Here is a 25,018-nt window from a genome sequence, read left to right as displayed (position 1 = left end):
TGTAGCTAAGTCAAAGAAGTCAGTCAAAAAAAGACCACATAGTATATGATTCTATAAATTCCCAGAATAGGGAAATCCATAAAACAGAAAGTAATTAATGGTTACCTAGGGCTAAAGAGGGGGGTAAGGAAGAGAATGGGGATTAACTGCTAATAGACATGGTTTCTTTCAGGGGGACAAAAGGAATCTAATATTAGATTATGATGATTGCTGTATAATCCTGTGAATTATACTAAAGATACTGAACACTTTAAATGGGTGAATTGTATAGTATGTGAATTACAGCTCAATAAAGCTATTTAAAATTTGTTTAAAAAATCTGTTCCTGATATTTAGAATAAATATCATTCTATTTCTTACCTATGACTAGCAATTATAAACTACATTTATGAATAAGATCATACTTTAAAAATGGGTACCAAAATAAATATTTGAAATTGTTCTCTGATGGCCAATAGCTATTGAAAAGAAAGCATAATAGGGGAAGGTAGACCTCATTTAACTCTCTACCAGAAGGAGTGAATTTAGACTTCTTCTATCCAACTGGTGGAGTAAATTCCTTGAGTTCTGAATAACTGCAGGGGAGTGTGCATGGGAGACAGCAGTGAAAAAAGCCTACAGAAATTTATGACATTTTGAGTTGAAGTGAAGTTCAGTGATTGTCACCGTCTTATTTCTGCTGTTTACTGCCTCTCCCTACTCCATTTCCTTTTCTCTGGTATTTGATTTTGTGGGTACTGTTCAAATAAGCTTTTCCCTTTTGGAGATGCCCTCCTTTTTGTCCAAATGTCTTACTTTCTGTTTGAAAAGAGAATAGTAGAAATAAGTTGATAGGTAGGCAATAATCAATGTGCACAGCAAACTGGCAAAACAGACTTCTGAAATGAGCAGAGTAAGGAGGGTAGGGGTTACTTAACAGCTGTTTGGGGGCTTGGCAGTTATTGGCAGATGTCAAATCCAAATGATAACTACATTGAGACTTTTAGTGATAGGAATATAAAGTCTTATATTAGACAGAGCTTTGATAACTATTGTACCAAGTATACCTGTAGTTAATGTAATAATGCATGGATTACACAACAGGTCTATTTTCACAAAATATTTTTGTTCTTAGGATGTGTGTGTTGTAGGGGGTGGGTGATGGTGGAGACTGATGGGGGAGTCAGGTTTGGGAAAGTAGGCGGAAAGCAGGATGACAGGCTAGTGCCTGCCTTGACAGCTTTTCTGTACCTTCCCAGGGAAATGACAAGGAGGGGGCGGGCTGAGGGGGGTGTTAAGTGTCTGTGGGAGAAGGAGAGCCAAGTGATGCAATACTGAGGCTAAACTGCTCACATCTTCCACAGCAGTACTGCTCAGCATGGAGGAGGCAGGGATAGAAGAACAGCAGATGATGTAGACAGAGAAGTTGGAAACTCTAATAATTTTCCATTTATTTTCATTATTACTACAACTATGTTATTGGTATCATTGACTAAGGATTAAGAACACCAGTGAGATTCCAAACAAACTTATGCAAGCTTAGTATGAGTTAAACTCTGTAGAAGGCAACATTGATTCTGAGTAATTCTGCTAGATACATAACCACATACTCTAGCTCTCTACCCCCAACTCCTTTTCAAGTTTTAAAAATTAACTAGCAGGCCAAATCTATAGTCTTAACAATGGACATTTATCTCATGAATGAGAAGTGTCCCAGTGTTTTTAGAGACTCTCAGGAGATAGAAGGCAATGATGTTAAAGAATAACTTAACAAACTACCTTTAAGAATCTCTGGTTTTGGGAGCACATGAGCTGTTTTCTATTAATTCTTGCTCTCCCAGGCTTATGGGGGGATGCCCAGGTACCTTTGCTTTCTGAGAAAGCAGCTCTTCTTGCCCTTGGGATTTATCTTCTGTCATGCATGATTCTACCACTCTGTTATCTGCAACAGTGATATACAGAGGAGTCAGATGGGACTATTAGCTATCTGGTTTTCTTTCTGACACACTCAAATAGTTAGCCTTTTGGACTACTCAGATAAGAAGTAGTTTGGTGTGATAGGTACTCAAGGAAAATACTGGAATAGGTGTGGAGAGTTACTTTCAACCATGAAGATATGTTCTTAGAATCAAAATTTTAGTACACAAACAAATCTTAAAGATCAACTAGTTAAATTACTTCAAGTAGTCATATTACTTCATTTTACAGATGAGAAAAGTGAGGGGTAAAGAATTAAACAGAAATCTCAAGTTCACAAAGTATAGTCAATTTGAGTGTTGGGGCACAATCACTGGGCTCTTGATTTCCACAATATTATGCCACTCTACCTCCTAAGAGCTTCATTTAAGAACTAAGCATGATATTCCTTTTATGTAAATAATTCTCTTGTACCTACACCAATTCTTACCATATCCTGGTAAAGAGAGTATTTTTTTATTTTTTTATTTTTTATTTTTTATTTTTTTGAGACAGAGTCTCACTTTGTTGCCCAGGCTAGAGTGAGTGCCGTGGCGTCAGCCTAGCTCACAGCAACCTCAAACTCCTGGGCTCAAGCAATCCTCCTGCCTCAGCTTCCCAAGTAGCTGGGACTACAGGCATGTGCCACCATGCCTGGCTAATTTTTTCTATATATATTAGTTGGCCAATGAATTTCTTTCTATTTATAGCAGAGATGGGGTCTCACTCTTGCTCAGGCTGGTTTCGAACTCCTGACCTCGAGCAATCCGCTTGCCTCGGCCTCCCAGGGTGCTAGGATTACAGGCGTGAGCCACCGCGCCCGGCCTAAAGAGAGTATTTTGATTCAACCAATTTTATTCCTAGACAGTAGTTCTTTTTCCATATGTTAACCATCCGTAAGTTTACCAGAGGAAATCTGCCTCCTTAATGATATAAGGCTGCTAACTAGTTTCAATAAGCCGCCAGGATGTTTAGAGGGTATTCAGTGAGTTCCTGTTAAGTTTATAGCACTATGCTAGACCATGATCTCAAGGAACCATTTCTGGTGGTTACTGTTTGAAAGTTTGTGGTGGGATAATTGATTTGGACTAGCAGAGCAACAGTTTCTCTTTTTTGTTCTCTTAAAACTATCAGAAACCAGCTAGGTTGGTTCTATACATACAATATGTAGAGGAAGAACATGCATCCATTTCCATTTATTTTCTTTACTTGAGTGAATTTCACCAATAAGGAGAGGCAGCATGGCAAAACGGATGAGAGAATAGCCTCTGAAGCCAGACTGCTTAGTTTTAACATTCACTGGCGGTCAAACCTGGGCGAACCTACTTAGCCTCTCTGAACTTCAGATTACTTACCTATGAAATGAAGATAAATGTCACTGAGTTGATAAGAGGACTGGATGGTTAATATTTGTAAAGCATGTAGAGAGTGTCTGGCACACAGTAAATACCATATCAGTTTTAAAAATAATAAGATCCTGCTGGTGATCATTAAGCTGCACCCTGCTTGTGATGAAAGAAGCCTGAATACATATGAGAGCTCAGCATCTTTTCATAAAGAATCAGGAGAAATCTTTCAAGGCCACAATGAAGTTTAAGTCCAAGCAGTGCAACACTGATGTCAACAACAAAGAAATGAGGGCCACAAACAGACTGTTGGCAAGTAACAAGAATAATTGGGCACAGGCTGAGCAAAATTCAACAGTGACAGATGCAAATGGCTCTATGGGCAATTGCTGTAGTCATTATCCTAAGGACAGACCAGCAGCCACACAGCAACAGGGAAGAGTTAAAAATTTATTTGACTTTATTCAACATGAAAGGTTTTTTCAGTCATGCTTAGGTGCCTGTTGGATATGTGGGTTAGATGTAAATGGACTACACATTCTTTTTCTCAACTCAGAATTAATAGTCCTCACATGCAGGTCAGGTTTTGCAGATCAGAAAATAAAAGGATATATGACCTAATATGAATATGTCAGAAAAAATTTCAGAGCCAACAAAGCAGGGAGTTCTTTAAAAGGGAATACATACGTTTGGGGGAAGCATGTGGGCTGTCTGATGCGATCTGTCTCATCCTTGTACCATGACAGCTGAGGGCCACCAGTCTGGAGACGATGGCAGTTTTGCCGAACCCAATGTTTCCCACAATCACTACTCCTTGGTTCACGCTGGCATTAGAACTTTGAAGTTGAGCATCTATTTCATGGAAAACCCAATCCCGGCCAACAAACACCGACTCTGTTGTGATGCTGGGCACTTCAAAGAGCAGAGGCTTCAGGGAGATATCTGGAGGTCTGTAAGGTGCAAAGCGAACTGAAAAGAACAATAAGAGAACATAAAACTTAGGTCAAACTGTTAAACATTGAAAAAAACAGAGAAAAAATGCAGTGTGGCTTAGGAAATGGTACTCTGGGCTTATTCAGAATATGATAAAACTCTGAATGTTGATTCTATACAGATAAGTAACACAGGTGAGCTAGTGCTATCTGATACTCTAGATGACAGAACATAAACACTGATAAATAGTAATGATTTATTTTCACTAACAGTCAGAAATTCTGGGTAAGATTCAAACTTATTTAACAATAATGATAGCCCAAGCAGCAGCCATCAGTATGGATACAAGAGTAGCAAACAAGGGTCCTAAAGGTCTCCTGCTATGCCTGGGGATAAGCTTTTTAAAAAAGTTTTTTTATTTCAGTATATTATGGGGGTACAAATGTTTACATATATTGCCCTTGTCCTCCCCACCCCCCAGTCAGAGCTTCAAGCATGTCCATCCCCCAGATGGTGCGCATCGCACTCATTATGTATATATATATCCATCCCCTCCACCCCCCTTCCTACCTGCCTGATACCCAGTGAATGTTATTCCTATATGTGCACTTAAGTGTTGATCAGTGAAATCAATGTGATGGTGAGTACATGTGGTTCTTGTTTTTCCATTCTTGGGTTACTTCACTTAGTAGAATGGGTTCCAGCTCTATCCAGGAAAATACAAGAGATGCTATATCACCGTTGTTTCTTATAGCTGAATAGTACTCCATAGTATACATACACCATGTTTTATTAATCCACTCATGTATTGGTGGGCACTTGGGTTGTTTCCACATCTTTGCAATTGTGAATTGTGCTGCTGTAAACATTTGAATGCAGATGTCTTTTTTAGAGAATGTCTTTGCTCTTTTGGGTAGATGCCCAGTAATGGGATTGCTGGATCAAATGGTAGATCTACTTGTATTTCTTTGAGGTAGCTCCACATTGCTGTCCACAGAGGTCACACTGGTTTGCAGTCCCACCAGGAGTGTATGAGTGTTCCTATCTCTCCGCATCCACGCCAGCATTTATTGTTTTGGGACTTTTTGATAAAGAGATAAGCTTTTAATGGTTGGGCTGTGGGGCAGCTGCAGAGGTAGAGTTCCTGGGGGAGAGGCCAGGCTGTGGAGGGGTACAGCTTTCAACAGCAGCCCTTTACAAAGCAGTAACGATGTATTTTAATATTTAATAATCAATACGGCTATACCACTACAGTCCTGAAGAAAGCAACACAAATAAGGAGGCTTGTTTCTTTAAAAATACCAATGGGTATAGGATTCCTTTACATTCGCAATGGTATTTTAAAAAATCTAGCAGGTATATTATTAGGGGAAGCAAAGCCCCTAAAAGCTCTGATGGTTTCGTTTTAAATATGTTAAGCAGTCAAGAAAGCAGAAACCAAGCTTTCATTCAACATCTTTACACCTGTACTGCTTATATTCATGCCAAGTAAAAAATGATTTTTGGATTTTTGGCTATACACCTGTCTTGGGAATAGATCCCTATTGCTTTTCTCAAGATTTTTTTCCCCTGTGATTATATAATTATGGGATGTGCTAAGAGCCAAGCATGAGCTATACTTTCAACAGTTTCTTTCAACAGTTCTTTAAAAATGCAGAATTGATGGGACTTGATTTCAAAGAAGATCAACCCTCTAATTATATTGACAGTAAAAGGAAGTCCTGCCTGACCATCCTTATCTAGGTTAAGTGCCCTCCTAACTGTTCCCAGAATAGCTCTAAGATGTATTATTTTATCTGTCTGGAACCAGGTATTTAATTTATGTATCTTTAATCCTAGCATAATGCCTTGACATACGGTAGGTGCTCCATAAATGTTCACAAAAAGAATTTTAAAAAGTTATTATGCTCTAAGCCCATTTTATGTTTTGGAGTAGAAAAAAAGCCAGGGGTGGGAAGAGGATGGTACAGGGGAAAGGGAAATCATATAGGGGGAAAATGAGATCATTTATACCGCTTACATTATTCTAGAATATACTTAAAGCATTTACACATTGTAAAATGGGATCTAGAGATGGAAGCTTCCTTGAGAAAACACACATGCACACACATGCATGCCTATATGTATATACTCTCATTTAAAACTGCCAGAAAGCCATTAGAATTATAACTGAGCATTTTAAAAAGGATAAAAATTTTAAAAGTAGTAAAAATAATTAAAAATATGAAGCCAAAAACTGACAACAGAAGCAAAGTTTCCTATATCAGTTTTAAAATGTCCACATTTTTCATTAAAAAATGAGGGAGGAGGCTGTGGAAATATAGCTACAGGGTTACTTACAATTTCCTGATTCACATCCCTTTAACAAAATCTACTCTTAAAATCCATAAATATAATTAAAGAATTCAGTAAAAAGTCAGACTTTAATTTTCTTCTAAATATTCTTTTTAATTCTAGTGTCTTATAGCTAACAGATTCTATTCTACTTTTCTTAAACATTATTTTATCGAAATATAATTCACATACCATAAAGTTCACTATTTTAAACTATACAATTCAGTGGTTTTAGTATATTCACAAAATTGTGCAACCATCACCCTATCTAATCCCTGAACATTTTCATTAACCCTCAAAGAAACCCCATACCTGTGAGCTGTCACTCCTTATTCCTCCCTCCTCTCAGTCCCTGGCAACCAGAAATCTACTTTCTGTCTCTACAGACTTGCCTATTTTAGACATTTCGTGTAAATGGAATCATATAGTATGTGGTCTCTTTGACTTAGTATAATGTTTTTTAGGTTCATCCATGTTGTAACATGTATTAGGACTTCATTCTTTTTATTACTGAATAGTATTCCACTGTGTGGATATATACCACGTTTTATCTATCTATAAGCTGATGGACATTTGCGTTGTTTCTACTTTTTGGCTATTATGAATAATGATGCTACAAACATTCATGTACAAGTTTTTCTGTGAATATACGTTTTCAATTCTCTTGACTACGTATGTAGGAGTGGAATTCCTGGTTCATATGGAAACTCTTATGTTTAACTTTTTGAGAAACTGCCAAACTATTTTCTCTGTTTTACATTTACTATTTTTTAATACAAATAATACATAATAATAATTTTTTTAAAAAATTAGAAAACTTAGGAATAGTAGAAAACTTAGGAATAGATAAACAAAATAATAACTGTACTACCATTAGCCAGAGAGAAACATTATTAACATACATTCTGAGTTTTGTCTGTACCATATATATCTATATTAAAAACAAAAGATAGGATCATACAATACACACTGTTTCATAATCTATTTTTACTTAGCAATATGAGGAGAACATTTTTCTACATCACAAAACATAAGCCTACATTATCATTCTTAATGTGTAGACTATACCATTATATGGCTAAATCATAATTTATTGAACCAATATTTTACAGTTGGATATTTAGGTTATTTTGGTTTTCCACCGTGATAACAGTGGAGACAGCTAACAATGAAACAGCCTTTCCTATGTGCCAGGAACTGTTTATAAGCATGTTAACCTGCATAACAGTCCTATGAAGTAGATAATATTATTATTTCCATTTTATACATGAAAAAACTAAGGCACAAAGAGATTAAATTATTTGCCTAAGGGCTTTCCCCAGTCTGAATCTTATTCACTAGGCTCTAGTTCCTCTCATGAGAAGCAGCATTATAAGCAGTGGTACAATAAACTTCACTGTATATTCACCTTGGCATACTTGCCTTATTTTCTTGAAACAAAATGCTAGAAGTAAAATTTCTGAGTTGATGGGTTGTGCTTTTGACACATTTTGCAAAATTGCTCTCCAGAAAGGTTATACTAGTTATGTGAGAATGACCATACCCCTTCCAATCTCACCATCATTGAGCAGTATTATTATTCTTAATTTTTGTTAATCGAGTGAGAATGGCATATTATTGTTTTTAATATGTATTTTTGTGATTATGGAAGATGATTTTTTTCTTACATGTTTGTTGGCTATTTGCAATCTTTTATGAATTGCCTGTTTAGGGCTTTTGTCCATATTTCTATTGAGATATCTGTGTTTATCTTATCAATCTGTAAGAACATTTTAAACATTAAGGACATTAAGCCTTTGTCTTTCATATTTATTTAAGTAATTTATTCAGTTCTCTATATTTAAGCTTTCTTTCTTCCTTTTATTTTTTTTAACTTGTAAAAGTTTAAAAAATGTATGTGGCCAAACTTGTCAATACTTTTCTTTATGGTTTCTGCCTTTAGTGTTATTCTTTGAAAGGCCCTTCTTAATCTCAGAGTATAAAAATATTAACATTTTCTTAGTGCTTTTTAGCATCTGGTACAAAGTATTTAACTTCATTTTTCCTCCCCAAATGGTTAACAAATCGTCCCACTGACAATTTGAATTATCACAAGTTTGTAATGCTTACTTTATCTTATTTATACTGGGTCTGTTTTTAAGTTATCTGGTTTGTTCTACTTATCTGTAAGTCTACTCTGTATCAGTGTCACACTAATTTATTTAGTTATTTATCTCGTTATTATTAAATAGATTTTGAAAAATATATAGTTTCAAAAATAATTTCTAGAATTAGTTTGAATTTTACCTATCCATTTGATTTACCCAGTTCTTTTTTTTTTTTACATTAAAAACTTTGTATTTATTTATTTCAATAGATTTAGGGGGTAAAAATATTTTCTTTGTTACATGAATGAATTGTATAATGGTGAGGTCAGGGCTTTTAGTGTACTCATCACTAGAATAGTGTACACTGTACCCAGTAGGTAATTTTTCTTCCCTCACCTTCCTCCTATACTTCCCCCTCCTGTGTTTCCAATGTCTGTTAAACCTCTCTGTATGACCATGCATATTTACTGTTCAGCTCCCACTTACAAGTAAGAACATGCAATATGTTTTTCCATTCCTGGGATATTTCACTTAGGGTAATGGACTCCAGTTCCATCCAAGTTGCTGTAAAAGACATTATTTCATCCTTTGTTACGGCTTAGTAGTACTCTATGGTGTACATGTACGTGTGTGTATATGTATATATGTGTGACATTTTCTTTATCCATTCTTTACTTGATGGGTACTTAGGTTGATTCCATATTTTTGCAGTTATGAATTGGGGTGCAATAAACAAATAACTACATGTGTCTTTTTGACATAATGACTTCTTTTCCTTCGGGTAGATACTCAGTAGTGGGATTGCTGGATCCAACAGTCGGTCTATTTTTAGTTTCTTCAGGAATCTCCATACTGTTTTCCATAGATGTTGTACTAATCTACATTCCCACCAACAGTGTATAAGCATTCCCTTTTCATTGCATCCATGCCAACCTCTACTATTTTTTGACTTTTTAATAATGACCATTTTGACAGGTGAAAGGTGGTACCTCATTATTATTAATTTGCACTTCCCTGATGATTAGAGGTGTTGAACATTTTTTCATGTTTGTTGGCTATTTGTATATCTTCTTTTAAAAAATGTCTGTTTATGTCTTTTGCCTATTTTATTTTTTTTCCTGCTGATTTGAGTTCCTTGTAGATTCCAGATATTAGTCCTTTGTTGGACATATAGTTTGTGAATATTTTCTCCCATTTTGTAGGCTGGCTGTTTACTCTGTTGATTATTACTTTTGCTATGCAGAAGATTTTTAGTTTAATTAAGTCCTATTTATTTTTGTTTTTGTTGCATTTATTTTTGAGGTCTTAGTCATAAATTCTTTGCTTACGCCAATGTCCAGACAAGTTTTTCCTAGGTTTTCTTCTAGAATTTGTATGGTTTTGGGTCTTACATCTAAGTGTTTAATCCATCTTGAGTTAATTTTTGTATATGGTGAGAGATACGGATCCAGTTTAATTCTTCTGTATGTGTCCATACAATTGTTTTGCTATTCAGGAGCACCATAGTTTCAATGTATCAGGAAGAAATTTACTGTTAGATAGAAACAGCTTTCCTACTATCTTTCTGTTATATAAAGGCCTTCTCCCCTGAATTTGAATTAGAGACAAAGCCTCAATATCTGGGAGGAAAACATTAAAACTTTGGATATGTAAGCATATGCTTAAATTTAAATTTCAACTGAGGTGAACAAAATGGCCCACTGAGTTAATCTCTATAGAATATCAAGAACCATACCAATATTCTTCTGTGATTATGGGACAGTACTATACTCATCCAAGCCCTGAACTCTGACTTTAAATTTTACTAACATCAAAACGTAGCAGAAATCTTTTATTTGTCTGAGATGAGGAATACATGTAGGATGGAGGTATTAATGTCCTAGACAAGTTAGCTGATAGATTACATCAACGGCAAAGAAACTTACACAAATCGATATGAGTATGTGTTCACATAGGAAAGGGCAATAGTCTGAGAAGAGTAAGGAGCTCATAAAATAAGCACTAACAAAACAGAGGCAGTAAAAAAGAAAGGGACCTTCTCACTCTTCCTATTGGTAGCCCCGAATGGGACTGGAATGACCAGTGCTGGCACTGGGCCTGTCTCATGACAAAATGGAACATATCACTCCCCTACACAAAACCCTCCAGTGGCTCCCTACTGCATTTAGAATAAAATCAAGACTCCCACTCATGGCACTCAAAGCTCTAGATGATCTGGACCCTGCCTACCTACCACTGCAGGCATGTTACATGAGTTCCCCCTCGTTCTATGCCCTGGCTATTCTGGTCTTTCAGTTTCTTCAACAGTTTCTTTCCCACCTGCTATTTTGACTGTGATGTTCTTTCCTTGTTTGTTCACATGGCAGGCTCCTTTTCATTCTTTAGGTTTCAGCTGAAAAGCTACTTTGTCAGGGAGGCTTCCCTAATAACCTTTTGAAATTGGTTCCTTTACCTTCATCATCTTTTTTTCAGCAACAGGGCTTATTTCTTTCAGAGAATTTATCAAAAATACTAACTTATGCATATCACAATCTGACACAATATTATTTATTCTTTTGTTCTCCAGTTAATCCCGTATCCTTAACTAGAATGCAAGCTCTATGAAGGCAAGAACCATCATTGTATCAGTATATAGTCTAGGATACACAGTAGAGGCTCAGTAAATACTTATTGAATGAATGAATATTGAAGAAGGGAATCAAGAGAGGTTTAGTAAAAGAATTTTTATGTATTAGTAGAGGGGATGACTGAAGTATCTTGTCATTATATCAGAGCCCACACTCATCTCCAGAATGCAATTAAAGTGAGAATTCCTGCTATTTAACTAAGAATTAAATTTAGCCTAGCAAACCCAGTCTGGCTTCAAGTTTTGTGGATTTTTCCATTGGAAGATCTCTTACATCTGTCACCTCTGTTCACTTCCAACTGTTCCCACCTAGCTCAGACTTTCTCTATGACTTCCTATCTGGCTTCCTTAACTTCACTTCCTGCCTCAGAAACTCCATTCTGCATATTCTACCAGACCAATTCTTTATTAGCACAATTGTATCACATGATTTTCCTTCTTCTAAAATTGCCAATGCTGCAGTTTTCTGCCATATCAAATCTAAGCTCGTCCCAGATTCTGAAGGCTCTATGTAATGACTCAATGCTATCATCTCTCTTCTTCACAGCTCACCTCAGAGTATCACCTGAGGTAGATGAAGCAGTCTCCTCAAAGTACCCTAACAAACTATGCTCCATTCCAGTCCCTGTGCCTTAGTGCAGGTTGTCCCTCTTACCTGAAATGCCCCTTTTCTTCTCTTCAAACCCTGTCCATATATTATGGCCCAGGTTAATTTTCATCTTCTTCATTATATCTTCCCTAACTAATCTAGTCCTCATTCATTTTCCTCTTCCCAAACTAAGTTTATATCATATTATTTACTGCTTAGTTATATGCTGATTTATACTGTTTACTAACATTTTAAATATTATTTTTCCAGATGGCAAGCTCTTTGAGGGGAAGGATAATGTCTAGCACAATTTCAAGAACAGACTAGAGATGAAAAAGAGAGGAAAGAAAGGAAAACATATTATTGAGTACCTTTTGTGTCTCTGGCATAGTGTAGGTTTTGATACATATTCTTCACAAAAATTATTTTTTTATTGAGGTAAAATTCATACAGCATAAAATTAACCATTTTAAAGGATACAATTCAGTGGCACCTAGTACATTCATAATGTTGTATAACCACCACTGCTATCCAGTTCCAAAACATTTTTGTCACTCCAAAAGAAAACCCTAACTACTAAAGAGTTATTCTTCCTTCCTCCCTCCCTCCCTCCCTCCCTCCCTCCCTCCCTCCCTCCGTCTCTGGCAAAAAACAATCTGCTTTCTGTCTCTATAGATTTACCTATTTGGGAATTGCACATACTCTATATATTTTATGTCTGGCTTCTCTCACTTAGCATAATTCAAGGTTCATCCATGTTGTAGCTTGTATCAGTACTTCATTCCTGGCTGGGTGTGGTGGCTCATGTCTGTAAACCTAACACACTGGGAGGCTGAGGCAAGAGGATTGCTTGAGCTCAGGAGTTCAAGAGCAGCCTGAGCAAGAGTGAGATCCCATCTCTACAAAAAATAGAACCATTAGCTGGGCGTAGTGATGCTCACCTGTAGTCTTAGCTACTAGGGAAGCTGAGGCAGGAGGATCACTTGAGCCTGAGAGTTTAAGGTTGCTGTGAGCTAGTCTGACGCCACAGCACTCTAACCCGGGCAACAGAGTAAGACTCTGTCTCCATATAAAAAAGAAAAAAAGAAGAAGAAAAAGGTACTTTATTCCTTTTGATGGCTGAATAACATACATTGTACATCTACACCATGATATTTATACATTCATCCAGTGATGGACATTTGGGTTGTTTCTACCTTTTGCCTACTATGAATAGTGTTGCTGTGAACATTTGTGCACATGTATTTGAGCAACTGTTTAACTGTTTTCAATTCTTCTTCTTCTTTTTTTTAGAGACAGGGCCTCACTCTGTTGCCCAGGCTAGAGTGCAGTGGCATGATTATATGTCACTGCAACCTCAAACTCCTGGGCTCAAGTTACTCTCCTACCTCAGCCACTTGAGTAGCGAGGACTACAGGCATGTGTCCCCATGCCTAATTTTTTTATTTTTATTTTTTTCTAGAGATGAGGTCTCACTATGTTGCCCAGGCAAGTCTCATATTCCTTGCCTCAAGTGATCCTTCCTCCTTGGCCTCCCAAAGCACTGGGATTATAGGTGTGAGCCACCATGTTTTCAATTCTTTTGGGTAGATACTTAGCAGTAAAATTACTGGGTCATATAGCATTCTATGTTTAATGTTTTGAAGAGCCAATAAACTGTTTTCCACAGTGATTGCACTATTTTATATTCCCACCAGCGATGTACAAGAGTTCCTATCTCTCTACATTCTTGCCAACACTTGTTAGTTTTTTTGTTTTTATTATAGTCATAGTAGTGGCTATAAAATGGTATTTCTTTTTTTTTTTTTTGAGACAGAGTCTCGCTTTCTTGCCTAGGTTAGAGTGAGTGCCGTGGCGTCAGCCTAGCTCACAGCAACCTCAAACTCCTGGGCTTAAGCAATCCTACTGCCTCAGCCTCCCGAGTTGCTGGGACTACAGGCACGAGCCACCATGCCCGGCTAATTTATATATATATATTAGTTGGCCAATTAATTTCTTTCTATTTTTTATAGTAGAGACGGGGTCTCGCTCAGGCTGGTTTTGAACTCCTGACCTTGAGCAATCCGCCCGCCTCGGCCTCCCAGAGTGCTAGGATTACAAGCGTGAGCCACCGCGCCCGGCCTTAAAATGGTATTTCATTGTGCATAATAACTGATGATACTGAACATCTTTCTATAAGCTACTTGTTCATTTGTATATCCTCTTTGGAGAAATGCCTATGTAAGTCTTTTACTCATTTTTTAATTGGGTTGTCTTTCTGTTGATTTGTAGGAGTTTTTGTATATTCTGGATACTAGACCTTTATCAGATATGATTTGGAAATATTTTCTCCCATTTTGTAGGTTGTCTCTTCACTTTCTTGATAGTGTCTTTTTTTTTTTTGAGACAGAGTCTCGCTTTGTTGTCCAGGCTAGAGTGAGTGCCGTGGTGTCAGCCTAGCTCACAGCAACCTCAAACTCCTGGGCTCAAGCGATCCTTCTGCCTCAGCCTCCCGAGTAGCTGGGACTACAGGCATGCGCCACCATGCCTGGCTAATTTTTTATATATATATATCAGTTGGCCAATTAATTTCTTTCTATTTATAGTAGAGACGGGGTCTTGCTCTTGCTCAGGCTGGTTTCGAACTCCTGATCTTGAGCAATCCGCCCGCCTCGGCCTCCCAGAGAGCTAGGATTACAGGCGTGAGCCACCGCGCCCGGCCGATAGTGTCTTTTGATGTACAAAAATACTGTGTTTTTTTTGTGTGTGGTTTTTTTTCTTTTTTTTTTTTTGAGACTGAGTCCTGGCCAGAGTGCAGCGTCCTCATCATAGCTCACAGCAACCTCAAACTCCTGGGCTCAAGAGATCCTTCTGCCTCAGCCTCCCAAGTAGCTGGAGCTATAGATGCATTACATCACGCCCAACTAATTTTTCTATTTTTTGTAGAGATGGGGGTCTCACTCTTGCTCAGGCTGGTCTCAAACTCCTGGCCTCAAGCAATTCTCCATCCTTGGTTTCCTGAAGTGCTGGGATTACAGGCGTAAGTCACTGAACCAGGCCAAGACAGAGTCTTGCTCTGTCACAAATGCAATGGCGTGACCACAGCTCACTGTAACCTCCAACTGCTGGGCACAAGTGATCCTCCTGCTTCAGTCTGCCAAGCTGCTGGGCATACAGGTGTGCATCACCATGCTCAGCTAATTTTTAAAAATTTTTGGTAGAGAAGGGGTCTTGCTATGTTCCCCAGGCTAATGATCCTTCTATCTTGACCTCCCAAAGTGCTGAGATTACAAGCATGAGCAACTGCGCCCAGCCAAAATTTAAAAATTTTGATGAAGTTCACTTTATCTTTTTTTGTTTGTTTGTTTTTGCTGTTTTTGGCCATGCTTTTGGTGTCACAGCTAAGAATCTATTGCCCAATCTAAAGTAATGAGGATTTAATCACTATGCTTTTTTCTAAGAGATTTATAGATGTAGTTCTTATATGTAGGTTAGGTTGTTGATTCATTTTGAGTTAATTTTTGTATGTCATGTGAGGCAGGGCCCAATTTCATTCTTTTGCAAATAGATACCCAGTTGTCTCAGCACCATTTGCTGAAGAGACTATTCTTTCCCTCTTGAATAGACATGGCACCCTTGTTGAAAAGCAATTGGCTATAGATGTATGGATTTATTTCTGGACTTTCAATTGTATACTGGTTTATACATGTATTCCTTTGCCAGTACTATAGTGTTTTCATTATTGTAGCTTGATAAGTTTTGAAGTATGGAAGCAAGTCTTCCAACTTTGTTCTTCTTTTTCAAGATTGTTTTGGCTAGTCAGGGTCCTTTGCAATTCTATATGAATTTGAAACTTGGCTTTTCCATTTCTGCCAAAATGGCTGTTTGGATTTTGATAGGCATTGTATTGAATTTACATATTGCTTTGGGTATTCTGACATCTTAACAACATTAAGCCTTAATACAGATAGTGTACAGAACACAAATACTTTTTGCAGACTGATATTGTACCCTGTAATTTTGCTGAATTCATTTTATTAGTTCTAGCGGTTTCTGTGTGTGTACATATGTGTGCAGATTCTTTTTGACTCTTTCATTTCTCCTTCTGGGACTACCATATGCATGTTTTGTAAACTGGATGATGTTGCACAGGTTTTTTAGGTTCTATTCATCTTCTTATATCCTTTTTTCTTTCCCCAGATTGGACATTTCAATTGTCTATCTTCAAGTTCACTATTTCCTCTTCTTACTCAAATCTGTTGTTGAACTCCTCTGGTGATTTTTCATTTTAGCTATTGAACTTTTCAGCTCCTAAATTTCTATTTGTTTCCTTTTTATAATTTCTATGTCTTCACTGATATCCTCTATTTGTTCCTACATTGTTTCCTCTTGTCCACGGTTTCCTTTAGCTCTTTGAGCATATTTAAGACAGCTGATTTAAAGTCATCTGGTTAAGTACAATGTTTCATCTTCCAGGATCATTTGTCAATTTATTTTTTCCAGTGAATAGGCCATTCCGTTCTGTTTCTTTGTATGCCATATAATTTTTTGTTGAAAACTGAGCATTTTGAATATTACCATGTGGTAACTCTGGATATCAGATTCTGCCTCTTTTCCAGAGTTTGCTTTTGCTTATTTTGCCCCTGTAGTTGCTCCTTTATTGACTTTTCCAAACTATTTTTGCAATGACTCTATTCCTTGTTGTGTGTGGTCACCGAAGTCTCTATTCTTTTGATGGTCAGCCAGTGATTTATAGAGATTTCATTAAAAGGTGAAATTTAGTAGCCTCTTTCTTCATTAAGCACTCCTCTGGTTGCTTTAAGTATTCATTAGATTCCAGAATTCTGAAAAAGTTGATTCTATTAGTTTTTGCTAGCTTAATGGTTTTTCTAGTGGAGGGTTCAATTCCTGGAGCTCCTTACTCTGTTTTTCTGTGATATCACTTGATAGTAGGTGGTGGCTAACCACTCAGGGGGCTCTTGGGCATTTGAGAACCCTTGACAGAAGAGCAGATACTCAGACAGATGTGCTGAGCTCTGGCTGAGCAGTCTCAGGATTCTCAGGGAGGAAGGAGGAAACAGAAAGGTCAGCTGGCATGAGCCAGATCCCCCTGCTTCGGGGAGGTAAAACAGAAGGAAAGGTAAACTCTGCCTCAGGTGTGGGTTCTCTTGACTAGAGGCAGAACTATGGCCCCTCACAAAATTCTTATAGCATTTTTACAGATGACTTTAATTAGGCCTAGAGAGACCTAAAATCACATAAATAATTTCAGAGCTAGAATTAAAACCTAGTTCTAACTCTAAAAGTCAAGACTTTTCTATTATATTAATATCACATTGCATGTGCTCTACAGAATATGATTATTAAATCTGAATGTGACATGGGTTATCCCACTGATAAGCAGAACTGATTAGGCTTATATGGCTGGCTAAGCCAGCTACTTTTTCCCTCACCTCTCCTTGTACTTCCCTGTAGGAACTACTGCTTGGCCAGAGATGACCTTCACTGAGCAAAGTGCTACTGCTAACTTAGGTGCTTTCTAAACAGACCTATCTTTTCAGTCCAAGATTATCTTACATTTTGTTTCAAAGGAGGCTTTATGAATATGACTAATACCAATTTATAATGTGGAATAAGTACATACTCAACTTACAGGCTTCAGTTTTTGAGAAAAATTCTATTAAGATACCTTGTTCTTAGGCTGACATAATGCCTCATCATATTTTATTCTACTGAGAAAGGTTTGACATTTTAAAAAGTTATTTTAAAAATTTTCTAAAAATGTAATTAACTCACAAAAGCCTCAAGAGATGAACACAGATAAAATTAGCCCAGTACCATATGGTAAAACAAATGTAGACACCAAGAACAGCCCAGAAATAGTTTCTGTACCTCAGAACCTAGGGCTTTTGTCAGATCAGTATGATAAAAGCAAGCCATACTTTCTATGTAACCAACTGTAAATTTAGGGTAAGTGAACAAGAAAGCACTATTGGCCTGCATTGTGGGAAATGGAGGTAATGTGGGAAATGGAGATTATACTATGTGAGGTTCACATTCCTAAATGTTTCTTTATTTTTAATATAAGCTGATTTCCAGGAGATTTTCTAAGGCAGAAACCACTAAAATAATCCAGTGGGATGTCACCACTGCAACTATAGCTGAGCTAATGGAAAAAGATGACCTAGTCCATACCAGTTAGTAACAGAATGTGACTTTCTTGGTGGTAGTCCCAGAGCAGCAACAAGGCATGAAGACTACCCCACCCTTCTCAAAACATTCCAGTAAAGTATACTGATATGTACAACTTACTTTGAAAGGAATAAAAAATGATGGGTAGATAAAAGTTATAGGTGAATAAATAGATAATGTGATAAAATGAGATGATAAAATAATGATAAAATCAAGGTGGTGGATCTATGGGGGTTTGTTGTAAAATTCTTTCAAGTTTTTATATACCTGAAAATTTTCCTAATAAAATGTTGAGGGGAAAAGCATTCCAACAGGGCACACAAATAAGACAAACTTTGGAAAGCAGTTTCTTTAAGGGATTTAAGAACCACTCCTGACTCCAATCAGTGTGTTGTATCTCTTCAGTGTATATTAGGCTTGTGGTAGGCAAATGAATTCTTTCTAGGAAATAGTCTCTGTGATACTATTAATAATCATAATTATATATCTAGGCTTACAGAGAAAACTTACCTTTCTTTAACTAAGGCAAAGAGTAAGCCTTCAAATAAAAATGCATTAAGGCTAACAGACCTGTCTGCCTAAATGCTGTAGCATCGGGGAAGAGGAGAAGGGGAAGTGGGGACAAAAGTGGGAGCTCTAACTAGATTTTGACTAAAGCATATTTATTTGTGGAAAACAACCATGAATCATTTAAAAAGAAGTTAGTCACAGGACTGGCAGAAGAAGGGGTGAGTGTAACACAGCCAAAGCCTGGTGCAAACAAAAGCAGAGCCCTATTTCCTCACATTATTCCATAATGACTATAAAGTCTAGCCTGGAAGTACTGCTGTTCCTCAGAGCAAAACATAATTACAGGCTCATTCTTAGTATTTATGTCATACATGCTATTCTCTGCACAAAACATAGGAAAAACATACCTGTTTCAGACAAAACCTGGTATCACATTAGCATCAAACATAAGGCAAAAAACACACTTATTTTTTCTTAAGAAATATTTAAACCAAGGTAGGGGGCGCCTTTGTTTACTGAGTTTCTAGAAGGGCTCATTCTTCCATTTACAAGAGTCAAGTCTGTTGCTTACTCCTGATGCTTAGGAATAGGACTAGAGTAGGAGCTATTCCTACCCCAGGAAATGAGTTTTTGAAGAACGTAAAACAGTTTGAATCAGGTCCTAAAAAACAGTCTAAAGATAATAGTCTGAAAAATGTTCAGTCTAGATAAATTCTACTTAAAAAAAAAAAAAAGTAAAAGTAAAATAACTAAGGCAGAATCATTTTTGGGGTGAGTAGGGGAAATATATAGCAGAGTGGGTAAAACTGTGGACTCAGAGCCAGGCTGTCTCAGTTTGTATTCTCTCTGTCATTTACTAGCTGTGCGACTTTGGGCTAGTTACTTATGTTACTGATATCGCGAGTTTCCTTATATTTAAAGCTTGGGATAGTATCTGGCAGTTAACTGCTATCACTATCTATATCATTAAGCCAAAAGTGACACCCAGTGTAACCATAATCACTCCCCTCTCACACACACTTATTTAAAACAGAACTAAACAAAAAGGATATTGAAAACATATTAATTCTTTTTGAACCCTCTTCCCTTTGAGGCTTATGCCTTATCTCCATTCTTCCTTTTACCACCCAACTTTTTGAAACAGTCATGCTTACAATCTTTACTTTCCCAGCAGTAATTCACAGCATGGCTTCTACCCATATTATTCTGCTAAAATTGTTCTGGTTAAAGTCACTAAAAGACTTCATAACTGTTAAACCAAACTATTTATTTTTGGTCTTTATGGTACTTAATCACTCTTTTGTATTTCACACTATTAACCAATCCTCACTTTTTGAAATACTTTCCCTTATTGGGCTTAAAATGACAACACTTTTCTTCTAGTACTCTTCTTGTTCTCTTTTCCTGATATATCTTTAATAATTCCTCTTTTCTGCCCATCCCTAAAATACTGCCAATCCTAAATTCTACATTCTATTGTTTTTTCTTCTTAATCTCAATCTAGGAACAGACTAATGGCTTTCACAACTATGTAAGTGGTGATGGTGCCCAGTGATGCAGTACTATCAGGGCTTATTCCTAATCTCATTCCTAAACTCCTACACAGCATTTCCAACAACCTACAAAAGTTATCTACTTGGATATGCCAATAGAAATATGAAACATAAAATGTTTAAAGTTATCTCATTCACCTTAACCATTTTGGTACCATCGTCAACTATAGCAGACAGCCACAGATGAATGCGCATAGCTGAGCGCGACTATAGTTGATAGCCACAGATGAACGTGCACGGCGACTTTAGCCGACAGCTGTGATATGAACGTGTATAGCTGAGCGTTGACTTTAGCCGACAGCCATGATGTGACTTTTCTAATTTTTCATTTATCAAAATAAAATTGTGAGGCCGGGCGTGGTGGCTCATGCCTGTAATCCTAGCACTTTGGGAGGCCGAGGTGGGCGGATTGCTCAAGGTCAGGAGTTCGAAACCAGCCTGAGCGAGACACCGTCTCTACCAAAAATAGAAATAAATTAATTGACCAACTAAAAATATATATACAAAAAATTAGCCGGGCATGGTGGCGCATGCCTGTAGTCCCAGCAACTCGGGAGGCTGAGGCAGTAGGATCGCTGAGCCCCGGAGACTGAGGTTGCTGTGAGCCAGGCTGACGCCACGGCACTCACTCTAGCCTAGGCAACAAAGTGAGACTCTGTCTCAAAAAAATAAATAAATAAATAAAATTGTGAACATTTAAAAATAACGTAATGAAAACATATATGTATATGTTACCTATTCTGATTTACATTACAAGTAAAGCTGCCTATAAAGTAAAACAAGCTTTCAGTGCTTTAAAGCTTTCCTCATCACACAAGAGCAAAACGGATTCGTAATCAATGCACAGCACAAACTATCGTGTGGACTATGAGTGCTGGCTGTGGGCAAGGTTTTGTGGCCGGTGAGCATGGTACGGAAGTGGTTAACCTATTCTTTTTCTTCCATTTGTTATCACAGTTAATGAAATATCACAAACTGTCTCGTCTTCTGAGATAGAAACTTGGGAGTTACCTAGAATTTATTCTTCCTTAGTCATTACCACTAATTTATCACAGATCCCATCAATTATTCTTGAAGACTATCTCTCAGACATAATCTCTTTTCTCTATTCCCACTCCACTGCTACTTATAGTGCTGTAACCTTGGAGGAGTTGTAAATCCTCAATGATAATCATATAATTTGGGTTCTCAACATCTATTGCTTTTACCATGTATTTAAACACACTTTTAATGGATAACATTTCATTTCTCACATCCCTTCTGTATATAGCTACCAAATATATGTATGATGATGTCAACTCCTGCACTTCTACCCTCGTATCTCATCAACTCACCCTACCACACTCACCCAACCTAGTAATCTGTCATTACAGTTCTTGTCATAACGTATGTATATTCAATAATGTTTAACAAATGAATTTATGCATAAAAAAGTTAATATAAATTTTTGGTTTTGGTAGAACAAGAAGGCTAGAGGAAGACAGTTATAGGATGTAAACCCAGGACTTTTAAAATCGTTGCTCTGTATTATAATAATAAAAGGAAACAAGTCTGTTGTTTGCCACCTTTCAGGAATGTGTTCCTGTTTAAAGGCTAGTGTCATAAACAGGGCAGCCATTAAATAACAAAAAAGGGAAGAAAAACTATAATTTTTCAAGCTCTGTGAATACCACAAGGCTAGGCCTTGATGCTAGCCAATCGGTGAATAGCATATCCTACAGGAAACTGAGGGAAGGGGAAAATGTGCCTCAGAGCTAGTATTCAGAGAGGATGGTATGAATTTTTTTTTAACAACTATTTTTCTTTCATCTAGAAAAGTAATTGAGGTGGCTGGATCTATATCCATCCATTTAGTAACTAATGTCTTACTAATGCTACATGTGTGGTTTATTGTTAAGCAAATAATGACTCTATTTAATTCTTCATTATTATAGGTACAATCTGCATTTTAGCTTATAGAGAACCCAATTTTTACAACCAAGACAGTTACTTTCTAATGAGACACTTGGCTCCACTTCATCTACAACACTCTTTTAAAAAAGCTGACAAGAATTTCCACCCTAGCCAAGATGGAGTAACCAGGACTAGATTAACCTTCTCACCTAAAATAATAAACAACCCCCCAGACAAAATATATAAAACAATAGGTTTTTAAGACAATAGACACAAAGCCAAGAAAAATAGCAATTCCTGAGAGATGGAAAACAAATGAGGCAAACCCCATGACTGCCTGCTTACTGCTTTGAGAAAATTTCCAGGTCACAATGTAAGGAGAGAGACTTCCAGTTTCCAGTTCTACATATAAGGAGCTTGGAAGTTGTCCCTTCATATTAACAAGTAAAAAGCTGAACAGACTGAAAAACCAAACAACGCTTCCAGGATCTGTACAGGGTAAGGACACAAGGCAAACCACTGTCCCAAGACTGAAGAGACAGAGAGGTAAATACAGGGAGTCACAGTTAATTGGAGCAGAGACTTATTATGAGTGGAAGATACAGCAGGAACCAGTGCTAGGCCAGGAAAACCTGAATTGCAATGGATGAACTGCTGGAGGCTCCACATAGACAAATCTGAGAGTTAAAAACTCCAGAAGGACCCAGGGATGGAGGCCCCTACAATTTTGTGCAGTTTACCTCCAGGAGCCCAATCAGGTTCTCACAATAAACATCAAAGAAAAAAATCTCCTCACACTTCTGGCAGGGGAATGGGAAAAGTAACCATCTTGAAATATGCCAAAGCACACTGTTCTTAATGCAGCCTGCCCTCGGGAGAAACTAGTTAACCAGTGCCTGACTTAGAGGAAGGGAAATGTCCAATTCCAGTCAGCCCTAGCATTCCATGTGGGAAAGGGAAATACCCAACTCTAGCCCACTCTAGTCCTCCTGTTCTACCTAAGGGGTGGGAGGATCCTGAGAAAATCTTATGAACTCTATAGTCCAGAGGCACAAGCTCACTAAAAAACTGAGAACTATTCATAGAACTATAGAATGCTTCCCCCACCCCACACCACAGTTCACTGCCACATTACTAAAGGCCTATTTACAGCACTTTCTTTTACCCAGTGTATTATGTCCAGTTATCAGGAAAAAAATTACAAGGCATACCAAAAGGCAAAGAACACAATGTGAAGAGACAGAGTAAGCATCAGAACCAGACATGGCAGAGATGTTGTAATTAACAGACTGGGAATTTAAAACAATGATGTTAACATATTAAGGGCTCTGGATAAAGTAGGTAGCATGCAAGAACAGATAGGCAATGTAAGCAGAGAGTTGGAAATTCTAAGAAAGAACCAAAAAGAAATGCTAGAGCTCAAAAGCACTGTAACAGAAATGAAGAATGCCTTTGATGTGACTATTAATAAACTGGACATAGCTGAGTAAAGAATCTCTGATTTTGAGGATACCCTAATAGAAACCTGCAAAACTGAAAAGTGAAGAGAACAAAGACTGAAAAAACTAGAATGAAATATCTGGGGACTGTGGAACCATTACAAAAGGTGTAAATAAGCATAATGGGGAATACCAGAAGGAGAAGAAAGAGGGAAAGGACAGAAGAAATATTTGGAACAATGACGACTGAGAATTTCCCCCAAATTATTGTCAGACACCAAACCACCAGAAGGTTTGGCGAACACTAAGCAGGATTAATGCCCTCAAAACTATACTTAGACATATCATTTTCGACCTACAGAAAATCAGTTTTTGGAGTTATTGGGATATTTCTTGCTATATTATGCTTTTATGTCTGTAGAACGTGTAGTGATATTCCCTCTTTCATTCCTGATATCAGTAATTTGTGTTTTCTCTTATTTTTCTTAAGCAGTCTTATTTGTCTTTTCAAATAACTAATTTTTGGCTTTGTTAATTATTGCGAATGTTTGTCTATTTCCTACCCCATTGATTTCTGCTCGTATCTTTATTATTTTCTTCCTTTCACTAACATTCCTAAGTGTATTAGTTTCCATAACAAATTACCACAAGCTTCATGGCTTAAAACAACCAAAATTTATTCTCTCACAGTTAGAAGTCCAAAATCAAAAACGTGTTTCCAAGGCCACTCTCCCTCTGAGGCTCAGGGAGTCTTGCCTCTTCCTAGCTTCTGGTGGCTCCCAGAAATCTATAGTGTTTGTTGGCTTGTGGCTCATCACTCCAATCTCTACCTCCATCTTTTTTTTTTTTTTTTTGATAGAACATGTCAGCCTCCATCTTCACATGGGCTTCTTCCTTGCATATTTCTGTGTGGCTTTTTGTCCTTTTAGAAGGATACCAATCAACAGATTTAGGGCCCACCTTAATCCATTATGACCTCATTTTAATTTAATTATGTCTGCAAAGGTCTTGTTTCTAAAAAGATCACGTTCTTAGGTTTTGGGAAGACAAGAATTTTGGGGGGACATTATTCAACCCACTACATTGGGTTTATTAGATACATTTTAGAGGCTCTGAATTCTGTTATGTTATTCTCAAGTATACCAATTTTTGTTCAAGTTAACTCAAATTCTCCTCCGGGATAAGCAGCAGCTGAAATGTCTTAGCTCTTTCAGCCTCTGGATGCTTCTTTCTTTGCCAAGCTTATTGAGATTTCTTATACACATATATGGTTCAGTAGTCACCCAAGGATCTTGGGCAGAGTTTACACGTACATTTTGGGATCCACCTCCTTTGCAGCTCCCTTTTTTCCAGAATCTTCTTGCTAACTCTCCAGTGTTTTTCCAGCCTTGGGATTCTATTCTTTGATATTCCAAGCAAGCAAATTTGTGGCATTCTGCCACCTGAAGCCATCCACAGACTGGAAAGAACTCTCAAGCAAAAAGCCACAGATTTGAAAATACACTGGTTTTGGTCCCTATATTTCAAATGTAAACTCGCTTCCCATTTCATCTGCTTTTTGCCTCTAATGTCTTCAATAGTTATTTTTTGTATTTTTTTCAT

General features: G+C 37.4%; 1 protein-coding gene across 12 annotated transcripts in view; it reads right to left on the bottom strand.

Moving 5' to 3' along the window:
* The window catches only part of TANC2 (tetratricopeptide repeat, ankyrin repeat and coiled-coil containing 2), a 370,065-nt gene that overhangs the window by 90,459 nt on the left and 254,588 nt on the right, over nucleotides 1-25,018 (bottom strand). For all 12 annotated transcript variants that reach the window (XM_012747318.3, XM_012747321.3, XM_012747322.3 and 9 more), the window contains one exon: nucleotides 3,969-4,250. In XM_012747318.3, the coding sequence (XP_012602772.2) occupies nucleotides 3,969-4,250 (282 nt within the window). The remainder of the gene's footprint in view (nucleotides 1-3,968; nucleotides 4,251-25,018) is intronic.

The sequence above is a fragment of the Microcebus murinus genome, chromosome 18, assembly GCF_040939455.1.
Source record: "Microcebus murinus isolate Inina chromosome 18, M.murinus_Inina_mat1.0, whole genome shotgun sequence".
Lineage (NCBI taxonomy): Eukaryota > Metazoa > Chordata > Mammalia > Primates > Cheirogaleidae > Microcebus > Microcebus murinus.
Note: the sequence above shows the minus strand (reverse complement) of the source record. Positions and strands in the feature narration are given on the sequence as shown.